At 56.6% G+C, this 12,697-nt stretch overlaps 1 protein-coding gene across 1 annotated transcript in view; it reads right to left on the bottom strand.

The window, feature by feature from the left end:
• Positions 1 to 618: 618 nt before the first annotated feature.
• DAG1 (dystroglycan 1) overlaps positions 619 to 12,697 on the bottom strand; it is a 14,343-nt gene continuing 2,264 nt past the window's right edge. The window contains exon 2 of the mRNA XM_004715163.4: positions 619 to 3,537. Within this exon, the coding sequence (XP_004715220.1) occupies positions 1,141 to 3,537 (2,397 nt within the window). The 3' untranslated portion in view covers positions 619 to 1,140. The remainder of the gene's footprint in view (positions 3,538 to 12,697) is intronic.

The raw sequence follows: 12,697 nt of genomic DNA, 5'->3' as shown, positions 1-12,697 counted from the left end.
CGGCCAAGGTCAAGTGAGGAAAGAGCATCACATGACATAAAAATATTGCATCTTCACCAAAATGTCCCCCACTAAGTGTTTCAAAAACCACGATATTCTTTTTGGGGGAGTGGCGGAGTGGGAGACCAAACACAAAAGGAGGGGAAAGCAAACAGGTTGATATGGTCGAGTCCCTCGACCTCCCCGGGCGCCCCCACAAGCACCTCGGTTTGGGGCTGTGGCCGCCACTGCCTCCTGGGGTCCTTTTTTCCCTGGAAATGAAGACCCCGTGAAGGTGGGCCAAGCGCGTGCATGAGGTGGGGGTGTGCTCGGCCCAAGAGGCCCCTCCAGCTTCCGGCCCCTGGGCAACAGCAGGAGAGCAAGCCCAGCACCAGGGCCCTGGCCCCTTAGCCAGGGCCAGAGGGCCCCCCAGTCAGGCTCTGGGGTATCAGAGCAACCAAGTTTACATAGTGTGAAAAAATAGGATTCCTTTGATAAAAAATACTGTCCCTTGGTCTTCTCTAAGTTTGAAACACCCTGGGAGCTTATTTTTAACAAAGCAATTCCCCATACCCACCCAAAAATGATACATACAAGTTTAGGTAAACAGCAGATTAAATGTAAAAACTTAACCGTAACTTCTCAAAGTCCTTTGAATTTAATCTTGAGCTACTGTTTTCCATGTTACATCCTGCAGCTAGACACACGTGAATAGAAAAAGAAAGAGAAACAAACAAAAGAAACAAAAAAACCAGTACAGTTAGTGTTAAAGGCAAAACGCAGCAGCGAGCCGGGAGGCCGCCGGCACTGCCTGCGAGTTCATTCATGGTTCCTCGCTCCCACCATCTACCTCTACGCCACACGCTGCTTTCAGAGCCAACCGTCAAAAACGCAGCGAAGAATTTTCTATGAACAAACAAAACAGCTGTTAGGCAAAAAATAAAAATTGAAAAAAAAAAAGTCCCCAAAGTCTCTCAGCAGCTTTGGGGTTTCGGAGGACCAGAGGGTGGGCTTGTCCAGGCCCCGCGCGTGTGTGTCCGTGTGTGCTAGGTCAAGTGTCGGCCTCAGTGGGTGATGGTCTGCAGGCCACTGGCTTCCAGACAACACCGTGTGGTCTCCAGGCCCCAGCCCTACCCCTGCCTCCACCCAGGCGCTTGTCGGTTAAGGGGGGACGTAGGGAGGGGGCGACCGGTAGGGGGTCATGTTCTTGGGACGGGAGCCCTTGCCCTCCATGGGGGCCGTGAAGGGTGGAGGGGGCTGGTAGGGGGGTGCATTGGGATCCTCATCCCGCAGGGGCGTGTACTCTCCCACGGTGTCCTGGTTCAGAGGAGTGGTCTCGGGCACGCCCTGGTTGGGGTACTCGGGAGGGGGGAGGGGGGCCTTCTCCTCCTGCAGGATGAGTGGCATGCTGGAGGAGGGGGGCGGCTTGGAGTCATCCAGCTCGTCCGCAAAGATGATGGGCACCCCTTTCTTAATGAAGGTGGCCTGGTCCTCCAGGGTGAGCTTGCCCTTCCGCTTCTTGCGGTAGCAGATCATGGCAATGATGCCGGCAATGAGCAGAATGGCGGCCACCACCACGGCGGGGATGACCGTGTGCAGATAGACATCGTCCTCGCTGCTTTTCTCGGGGTCCCTATCTGGCACCTCCGTGGGTGGCACCTCCGAGGGCACCCTCCTGGGGGGCGTCGCCGGGATGAACTGGTGGTGCCGGCAGCTGCCCGTGCCCATCACGGCAACACTCATGGCCTTGAAGTCAGGCTCCAGGGCATTGGAGAAGGCAGGCCGAGGTTTCCCATCGTCCTCGGCGATCCTCCGGCTCAGTCCCGTGATCTGCTCCTTGGGGCAGGGCTCCAGGGGCAGGGTGTTGTTGGTCCACTCCACCACGATGGAGCCCCGAGTGATGTTCTGCAGGGTGACGGTGCTGCAGTTGCGGTCCCCAAAAGCAAAGGCCAGCTTCTTCACCAGGGCTATCTTCTTGTGGATGTCATTCACGACTGGGGCTGGGTCGCCCATAAACTTGGCACTGAACCGCGCAGGGGCCCGGTCCCCTTGAGGGCGCTTGTGCACGTGGATCTCGAAGGCGTCCACCGCGGAGAGGCCCCCCTTGTCCGTGGCATGCATGAAATACTCGTGCTTGCCCACGTGGCCGCTGTCAGGCAGCCCGTACATAAGCTGGCTGTTGCTGTTGAACTGGACCCAGGACTTCTCGCCCACCAGCTGCTGCTCCCGCAGCTTCAGGGTCAGCTTCAGCTTGTCGGTCGTGGTGTCCTCGTGGTCGTAGAACGTGTCTGGTGGGATCTTCACTTCAAAGTACGTGCCAACCCAGGCATCTACCCTGTCGATGTGGTTCTTGAGTTCTGGAGGCTGGTTGGGCTCCCCACCCCGGGGCACCCCACTGGTGGTGGTGCGGATGCGAGTGGGGGGGGAGGACATTTCCAATCTGGTGATGGGCGCTTTGGTGGTGACCCGGGACACTGGCCGGGACGTCCGGGGCTTCTTGGTTGGCCTGCGGGTCGTGGTGGCTGAGGAGTCGGTTGAAGGCGTGGCTGGTTTTGGCGTGGACACGCGTGGCTTTTTCGTGGTGGTGGTGGGAGGGGTGATAATGGCTGTGGGCTCCACGTGGCTAGGAATGGTCATCGCTGGGCGGATCTGGCCAGGGATGGTGGTGCCAGCTTCTGACACCCGAGTGGGCTGGATGGGGATGAGGGTTGGAGTCTGAATGATGGCCCCTCGAGTCCTGATGGTGACTGTGGGCTTCCCAGGAACCGGATCCCTGACTGGAGGGACCATGGTCTCTGTTGGGGGGGCAATAGCTGGAGACGTTGGGGTAGGCACGATCCTGGAGGGTGGCTCCTGCACAGCTGTGGTTGGGGGCCCAATGGCAGTGACCGGGGTGGGTGTGGCATGGATCTGCCTCCGGATCCGTTTGGGCAGAGAGGGCTTCTTGTTGGCAATGTGCCAGCCCACCACCGGGTAGCCGAGCTGGGCAGACATGGCGCCCTCCCTGGCAGGGGCCTCCACCCCACGGATGTTGGGCACGCTGTTCTGGTTCAGCGAGCAGCCCAGCTTCCAAGAGAGCAGGGCCCCGTTCTCCACCACCTTCTTGGCGTTCCCTGGGCCGGCCATGAAGGCGGACATGTCGAACAGTCTGTTGTTCACCACCGGCACCAGCTTCATGTAGGGGAGCTCCACCCCCGAGAAGCTGCGCATCCTGTGCAGAAGGTCCACCCTTTGCTTTGGGGTCATCTTGGTGAGGTCAGCATCCAGAATCACCGTCAGGACGGTCACAGGCTCGTCAGCAGCACAGGTGGACGCCGCCTCGCCCGGCTCGGGCACTGTGCGCACGGCCTGCGGCTCACTGTGGTCTTCCGGGTGGACTTCGATGGAGAACACACTGGGGGTCTGGGGCACGTGGCTCCCGTTGGCCCCCCGTCGCGCAGCACTCACTGAGATGTAGTGCACCCCCTTGTCAGTGTCAAGCGGGAGGCCCTCCAGGGCATGGCTCTTCGGGTCCCAGTGCAGCCAAGCTGGTAGGGTCTCCTTCCCTGCCGCCGACACCTAGGAGAGACACAGGCATGAGTCGCAAGCACCACCCGAGCCAACCGCTGCCCAGTCTGTGACAGACCTGAGGTGTGACCCACAACTGCCTGTCCCCAGGGAGGCATGCCTCACTCACACCTGTCACCGAAGGTCGGGGTTGTGAGCTGGACTTGCTTGACTGGCCCCTGGCTCCCTGGCAGGGGAACCCTTGCACTGGTCCTCAAACACGCACTAGTCAGCCCAGAGGACGGGTGGCAGTGAGTGTGTGAGGATGCAGGGGAGCTGTGCCGGTGACTGGTCTGCTGTGCTGGCAGAGCACTTCTTTCCAGCCCCGCCTGGGCACCCAGGCCGACTCAGCACCCCCAAACGACTTGTTTTATGACTACTACCATGTCACGGCCAATGGAGCGGGCACAAAACAGCACAGCGTGAACTGAGTGAATGATGGGTGTCAGCATCGGCCCTGCTTCTCAGACCAAGTGGAAGACCGTGGTGCTGGGGTGGGGGGAACACGCCTGTCAGAGGCATCCCAGCCACAACTGGAACGCCCAGAGCTGGAAAAGGGCATCACCCCAGAAATCGCCACCATCGACAGATGGGGGAAGTAGGACTTGCTTTTGGCCCAGGCCCCATCTTCAGTTTGTGTAGACTGATTCCACCTGACCCCGTGGGGGAAAAAGGGGAGTGCCTACTCTCTGGTCAGCACAGAGATAACTCTCTGCTCCTCTGTCCTGCCAAGTAGAGATACAAAGTGACCAACGGACAGACACCCACCTGCCGTCTCAGCCCAGGGTGCTTCCTATGACAGGGACAGAGGCCAGAGCCACGTGTCTGTCGGCTCTCCAGCAACTCCACTTCCCCAGGCTCCTTCCTGCCAGCAACCAGGGGTTTGAGTGAGTGGGGAGGAGACGCCAGCTCTTCCAGTCTGGACTCAGCTACGTAGGCAGCGTGCAGCCCACGACCTTATCTGAGAGCAGAGACTTCCCTGTGGACAGTGTCATTAAGGGGTTGTCTTTTCCTGCCTGTCCTCGTTAGCCACTCACTGAGGGCTCTCTGCAACATCACAGCCGAGCAGTCAGAACCACTCCCACCCACCCAGTCACCTGTCACCCACTGCAAGCACGGTCAACCTCAGCCATCAAACCCCTGTAACAACGGAGGTCCTCCAAGTCCATGAGAAAGAATCAATGCACTTGCCTTTTTTGTCCGACAGTGTTTTAACTACAAAAACAATATTTCTTTCAAATGTTTTGGCTGAGAGACCTAGGCTTCAAGTTGCTTTTTTAATTTCCCCAGTTCATTTATGCGGACTATGAAAACTGTCGCAACCACATGTGAATGTGCTTCGTTTGAAGAGAAAAGAGGTGAAGCAAAGATGTCAGGCCCAATGGCGCATTCCAGGAGCCGAGTGCTGTTTCACATGATGGTGCAGGGGACAGTCTTGAGAGGCGAGGCGAGGCGAGGCTGAGGCGGGTCATGAACACTCAGCCTGGGAAGAAAGCTCACCTGGCAGAAGAGGGCCTGGGCGTTTGGGGCGGAAGGTGGCCAAGGAGAAGGCCTCTGCAGGGTAGACTGGACAGGGCCCTAGGAGACCCAGAGAGGCTCCAGGGGGCAATGCTGATGTCAATGGGACATGTCTGCGTGGTCAGTCAAGCAGGTCTGTGTCCATCAGCACAGAAGAGAGAGCAGCCCCGTGTCTGTCATCTCTGACTCCAGCTCTTTACAATACAGCAGACAGGGAAGGACCCTCCTTCTCAAAGCTCCCCAGCCTGGCTCACTTCCTATCCGCTGACCCCAAGAGCCAAAGTTCTGCTAGCAGGCATTTCCTATGGAACAAACGCAGGCCACTCTTTGGCCAAGGCTCCCACAGACAGGCACTGATGAAAAGTTGTGTCAAGCCTCAAACATTTAAAAAAAAGACGGGGGGGGGGGGGGGGGGGGGGGAGCCAGGTTGCACCAAAGCAAATTACACTGCTCGACTGCAAACTGAGAGGGGAGTTCGCCTGCTCTTTGAGGATACACTCACAGCAACGCAGACTGCTGGGCAAGCCTGCAGACTCGCTCCACAGGGTCCTGGCCACAGGGAAAGAGCCCATCAGAGGCCTGAAGCATGCAGCAGCCAGGGTCTTGGGTAGTCCTCAGACAGGAAAGACTGGCGCTCATCATGAACGTTGGAAAACTCCAGCCCCTCTTGGGCATCTTGCTAGTGGGAACTTGCACCAGGTCCAGACAGCACTCTGAGTGCCGGTGCTTCATTTGAATAGATGGGGCAGACGAGGCAAACAAAACCTGATTTCCACAAGGGACCCGGCCAAGTCAGAGTGAGCTGGCACCTCTGCGCTTTCAAGGGCATTTGGGGAAAGCCCCTGACCTGGGAAGTCTGAACATGCCTGAAAGGATGGCACTGCCTACATTCAATGCCAAGAAGCCCCTCCCTCCCAAGATGTGCAGGTGTTCATTGGGGGAGGAGACTCTAACAAAGCATGCATGTAGTCCCCTCACCCACGGGACACCCTCTTACCCTCCCCAGCTTCTAAAACATGCAGGCTCTGGGCTGCTTCTCTGCCTCTCCAGCCTAAGGATAAAGTGGGACAAAAAGCTCCTTCAGAGAGAATACCCCCCAGAACCAGCCAGGACTCGTCCCTCTAACAATAGCCCACCTGACAGGAAGCCCCCCGCCCCCTCTCCAAGTCCGCTTGGCTGAAATCCCAGCTTCAGGCAGGTCGAGGCTTGACCCAACCTCAGCCTCTCGGTTCTCATCTGTAACGCGGGGGAAACGGTTCCACCTTGCGATTCTAGCACCGGTACACCTGGACTGTGTAGGCACCTGTGCACCTGCTCCCTGTGGGCCAGAGAAGCCCCTGTGCTCCCTGGGAAGCTGCATGCAAACAGTGCCAGGCACGTCCAGCCTCCATGCCCCAGTCCTCTTCCCCAACTAGCTTTGGACCTAGTGAGGTGGGGGCCTTGTCTCCCTCTTTGTACCCCAAAGCAGAAGCTGACAACATCAGAGAGGAGTGAGGAGGCCCACAAGGAGAGGTCAGGATCCAAGAGAGTTGGCCACTGAGGCTGGGCCCAGGCCAACGCTTGACCATCTGCAAGGAGTGGGTGGCAATGTGGCGAGCATGGAGTGGGACAAGGGATGGGAGGACTAGCATCCACCTCCAAGGCCTAGGATGTATCTTCAACACTGAAAAATTTGCACACGGGATTTGGACTGCCCTCTGAGTCCTTGGTTAAATCAATAAGCAAATATCTGCCCTCGCTGTACCATACTGACCCAAAACTAAGCCCCTGGGGCAGCCAGGCCAGGGAGGGCAGGCGAGAGCAGGGTCAGGGCTCAGTGTGAGGTCCTCACCAGCACCAGACTGTGCGTTTGGAGTGGTAGCTTGGTCGCAAGCACAGCGCTCCTCCAGGGGTTCAGGTTGTTTGCCTTTCCATCTCCAACCAACAAACATGCCTGGGACCTGTGGGAGTCAAGACCGCCTGCCTTACAAAGCCGCCGCCTCAGAAGGGGACCTTCAGCCAGCTAGTGGGCACCTCTGCGGGGAGCCGAGACTGCAGGGCAGAGTGTGGCTGCCCAGGCTCCCAGGCCGTCCAGAAAGGGCCCGGAACCCTCACCGGATGTGCTTCTGAGATGCAAGGTGAGCCCTGCACAGAGGGAGGCGAGACCGGGCAGCGCTAGCTGGGCACCCAGCGTTTGACATCCCAATCAGAGGGCATCCCGACCCGGTAAGAATCAAGAACACAAACCCTGGGAGGGTGTGGAAGATCAGCTGTGCCCACAAGGAACCACCAGGACCAACCAACGATACCACAGGACAGCCAGAGTCGGCAGTTTGGGACACTTCACAATCTGTACTAGAAGAGGACCAGATGTGACTCCCCCCCTGGTGGGGGACACACCTCCCGCTGCTATGCGGATGTCAGCGCCACCACAGCAGACTATCCCCAAAGCAAAGTCTCTCACACCAATCCAGTGTCATTCCATACCACGAGACAGCAAATGGAGCCCCCCCCCCCGACTAAAACTGAAGAACTGGACTCTTGCCAGGGCCATGACCGCCAACTTCTGGCACCAAGAGAAGAAAGATGGGCTTTATCGTTCAGTGTCCACATGGTGACGTCTTCCCCAACCCCCAGTGCCCAAGCCCCCTCGGGCTACCATGGACCATGTCAGAGAGAGAAATCAGCTCTGTGCACAAGTTCCACTTCTGCAAGACCCGCACCGGCCACCTGCACGGCTAGCGTGGCCAGCGCAGAGGAGCTGTACGACTACGGGAGGAGCGCAAACACAGCATTTGGCCAGGAGCCTCTCACACTACAGCCATTTTTCAATGTCCTTGGCCCAACGGTGGTCTCTTCAGTCACACCTCCACAGCCACCCTGGATGCATCCGACGTGGAAAGGCCTCCTGGGGCAGCTCTGGCAGCTCCTCTGCTCGAGGAGGCAGGAAGGGGTAGACGGTCTCTCTGACGGAACCCGAGGCTCCGGCCAGACTTCAGGATTCTCCTGGTGCTTTGTGACCAAAACCCACTTATGAAAATGGCCAAGAAAAAAAAGAGAAGAAGAAAATGGCCAGGACAAAAGGAGCCACTGACCACATGGGGACCTTCTCTTTGCAGACAGCACAGCAGACCCAGGCCCACTAGAGAAAGCGGGAACCACTGGTCCTGCAGCGTCAGCTCAGCACAGGATTGCCACAAGGCCAATGACACCGATCACATTCGGAAGGCAGCCTGTGCAGCCCAAACCGGGCCCCCCTCCAGTCTGAGCAACGAAGCATTCTGAAAAGAACAATTTTATTCTCTTCAAAGTAGGGAACTGCTTAACACAGACCGAATCAGTTCCTCAATCCCATCTAGTTTCACATTCGCGTTTAGTTCCGATAATGTAAAAAAACAAACAAGCACAGAAGTCTGCATTTGCACCGAGTCTTTGAGTTGATGAGTCTGGGCAAAGGCCGTGCTGACAACCCCCCCCAAGGATGCCTTCCATCGCCAACCCGCATTTCCCGGTGTGTCATGTTCACAAGGGGTCCATTCAGAGCCGGGACACCCACTCACAGCAGGAAGAAACTGCAGTTCATTTCATGCAGGCGGGGTCACCACAAAGCTCTCAAGCAGCTGAAGAAATGCTCCTTTCATAAACTCCCCTTCCTGGCCAAAAAGAGTGGCCATTGTTCTTGGGGGAACAATCGGGGCCCACGCCAGCAGCCGAGAGAGTACAGTCCAGGAAGGGCTGCTAGCAGCCTGCCGACATCTTGGGCCGAGGGCACGTCCACACTGTTTCCAGGCAAAGAGGTCGCAGAGGAAGCAGGCGTGAAAAGCCATCTTTGCAGGCTCTACCAAAATGAGGCACCCATGGGGGTTCTAGAGGTGCCGCCCACCAGTCATTTTGTGAGCTGCAAACACCACCCACTCCCTCAACGGGTCCCACACCTCCTCAAGCCAGAGCGGTGCCTGCGGGGAGCCAGTGCAAAGCACCCCCCGCCCCCCTGGGTGTGACTGCAGAGCCGATACCAAGCAGACTCAACGGGGAGGGAGAGAGAAAGAAGGGCAGTCAGGGCCAGGGGTCAGCTCTGCAGACAGGAAGCCCAGGAGCTCTAATACAGGCTGCTCAGGGATCTCTGAGTCCTGTGGTCATTCCCCTTCGAAGGCCAGACGGGATGGCAGCGGCTGGGGACAGCCGACGGCCCCTTCCTGCAAAGTCTGAGCAGTGGAGCCCACCTGCGAGTTCACAAAACTCAACTGAGGCAGAGTAGGAGATGCCAATGGAGCAGTCAGGCTGGGGTTGAATGAGGGTTGGCAGGACACAAATGGGCATCAGGCATGAGGCCAAAGGCCAGGTCCAGGATCTCAGGGCCACACCCTCTGGGCAAGCAAGTACTTCGTTCTCTTGCAAGCTGACACGCAAAGTGCAGGGAAGCCTTTCTTTTAGGAGCTGATGTTACTCAAGGGGCACCTCAACGGGCACTAGCGGGCTGCCATCACCTGCACAGCCACTAGACCTCTCCAGCGCCGGCACCTCCTGAAACAAGCCCATGCAGGCACACAGCTCTATGGGCAACACCACCTCTCCCTGATGAGACTTTATCTCTGCCCCGGCTGTTTTCAAACACTGAAGCACTCATTCCACCATCCACATACATCACCTGATCAGTTAGCAAGCCGGACGACCAGTCCATCCATTCCCACGAAGTCTCAGGACAGGCCACCCCACCTGTCCGTTCTTTTTGAGCAGCTCAGCCACGACTGAGTGGGCTAGAAGCCCAACGCTCACCTGGGCTTGGGGGAATACCAGCCAGACCTAGCACCTCTCACCAGCCTTTCCTCCTTTGGCATCTGGGAAAGACCTCTGCAGATTCTCCCCACAGGCTTACCTCTGACTCCACTCACTTGTCTCTCAAGTCAGCCACCCCTGCCTGAGTGCCCCAAAGCCATCTCCACTTCCTCCTGCAGCTCCCTTAAATTCCCCACAGCTCAGCCCAGGAGACCTCCCTCCTCTCACTGTCCCATCTCTGTTCTTGCTACAACAACCAAAGAAGATTTTAATTAGGCACCCATTCTGAACCAGTCGTGTGCCAAGTACCCAGAACACTGCCATGGGGAACTGTGGACACCTTTCCAGCCAAGCACGGCCCTTTACTGCACCTTTTCCTCCACCCCAGTCTCCCAAGGCCCTCCTAGCCCAACAGCTTCCACAGGCTCCCTCCCAACTGCCAGAAGCAGAAACCAGCAATGGAGCCTTACTCCGTGACCATTTCGGGGGCCCTGTGGGTTTTCCCCTGGTTCACGATGTCCCTGTGCAGAGCAGGCTGTCCACATTCCCCGAGACTCTCCCTTCTTCCTCCGCCCTGTGTTGTCAGGGGTGAGAGACAACAGACACGTATGAAGGGTAGTCATCTGAAGCCAGCTAATGCAAATCGCTCAGTTACAGTTCCAAAACATGTTGGTAGACACAATATACCCTCATCAGTCACCTGGGAATAGGACGTTCTAAAAACCACAGGGCTCAGGAAGCTTCTCAGCACCCCCACCCCTTCCAACCCAACTCTTGTCTTTCAGGAAACGCTGTGTGGTCTGTAGTCAGCCACTCTGCCACACCCTTGTCACCTGAAAATGGAGCCACAGCATTGAAGGGCCCAAGAGCAAAGAAATCCCTGTAGCAATGAGCTCGTCCAGCATCAGATCTCAGCCCTGAAACCACCCCCCACTAGAGAAACCAGGCTCCTCAGAGAAATGACTGCGAGAGTGTGGGTCCGAGGTAAGCCGAGCCAGGAGCTTCCAGTTACGGCAGGAAGTAGGCAGGAAGTAAGGACGTGCTTTGCAAATCTGCAGAGGTGCGTCACAAGAAGATAAGCATCAGTTCAGAGGGACTCCTGATGGCCAAATCTGGGACAATCTGAGCACTATAATTAAGGCCAGTAGTAAATCACAATCCATTAAAAACTAAGAAACAGCGAGTCTGTTCTAATCATGGATAAGTATATGGCTCAGAAGCAGCGGGCTGGGCTGGGAGTGACGTCCCAACATGGAAAACACAGCACACAGCCAAGCCTGCAGTGGGCAGTGTGTGTCATAAGGCCCCCAGGGCTGGGCAAGGCAACGGTCACCACAGGCTCAGCAGAGCTCATCGTTTGCTGTCCTGGACCCAGGCTGGGCATCAGATGGGCTCTGACCACCCACAGCAGCTTTGTGGGTCTGAAGAGACCCTCGTTCCTTCTGCCAGCACACAAACATTTGACAGCCTACTCTGTGATGGGAAGACAAACATGCAGACAAACCAAAGATTCAGGAATTCCAAATGCAGCAGTTTGCTAAGAGGGAGGCGGCAATGTAAGGTTTTGTGGGAAAGCTGCTTTCGTCAGGGTGGAAGGGAAGGTGAGCCGAAAGGAGGTGCTGTGCCCAAGCAGACAGGAAAAACCAGCAGAGGCCCATGGTGGGTCTGAGATCAGTGTATCCCAGGGGCAGAGAGGAGCTGGCTGGCTGGAGAAAAGGGAAGGAGGGAGGGAGAAGAGGCCTGAGGCTGGGGCAAGTGGGACTAGATCCTAAGTGATACGGGGGTTTGAGCAGATTAGAGCTTTCAAAAGATGCCCCTTACCCCAGTGTGGAGGAGACTGAGCCCAGACTGGAGGCTAGGCGCCTGGGAAAGGGTGAGTGAGAGTGGCGGCTTAGGGGAGAGGTAGCAATGCTGGACCCTAGGTATGATCTTGGGGTCACCCCACAAGGCTCCTGGAGACCAAGAGCTGGAAATATACTCAACTATGTTAATATTGAGCAGTCATGAAAAATTATATTCCCAAAGCATACATAATCTCCCTGGGAAAAAGACCCACACCAGTGAGTGAAAAAAAAAAAGTTTTAAAATGTGTCCAAACTGTTTGTGTGGCAGAATACCTCTTGAGGGGCACAGAAAACAATAGAGGCCCTGCCCCCAACACCCATGCCCACGCCCACAGCTCTGGTGACAAGCTGCTTGGGGATGAGGATTTACAAGTCCTGTGTTCTATAGTCGGTCACCACCAACTGGCATGCTTTCCCTAAGCTGATAAAGATGCTCAGAGAAAACTCCAGCTTTACCAGGAAAACCTCACCACCACCAGTGAATACAGTTAAGCTAGTCCCTCTGCCAGCAGCAAATACCTGGCTCCGTGTCTGTGACAGTTTTTTGTGCCAACATGGCACCCATAAGAAGATATGGGTGGGGCCTAGCCTATCAATCAAGTCCTAGCCTAATGGGAACTTCTCTCTGCCTGCTCTCAAGTCAGTCGGAGAGCTGCCAGAGCCACGAGGAGGCCTTCCCGAGCCCCGAGATGCGTCCACTGCCCTTGGGTCCACTCAACTCGGCACCCCCCAGCCTGGGATCTTCCTGCACTCTGCGCCGTTGCTTGTGGCTGCGTATCAGACTTACGGACTTGATCTGGGATGTTTTCCTGACATATAACTACTTCCTGATAAGTGTCACTGGATTTGTTTCTCCAGTCAACCTGGCCTAACACAGTCCCTATCAGTTCAAAACACTTCTGATCAGGACTCACCAAGAAGACGTCCCCAGCCACACAAGGTGTGGGAACGCAGAGGAAAAAACAGTACTTGCCAAAGCTGGTACTCTCCATCTAATGGGCCAACTGTGTGTGTGTGTGTGTGTGTGTGTGTGTGTGTGTGTGTGTGTGTGTGTG

Source organism: Echinops telfairi, unplaced genomic scaffold, assembly GCF_000313985.2.
Source record: "Echinops telfairi isolate 266 unplaced genomic scaffold, ASM31398v2 ScPeMD7_7420;HRSCAF=8458, whole genome shotgun sequence".
NCBI classification, from domain to species: domain Eukaryota; kingdom Metazoa; phylum Chordata; class Mammalia; order Afrosoricida; family Tenrecidae; genus Echinops; species Echinops telfairi.
The sequence above is the reverse complement of the archived record's forward strand: the minus strand, read 5'-3'. Positions and strand labels throughout refer to the sequence as shown.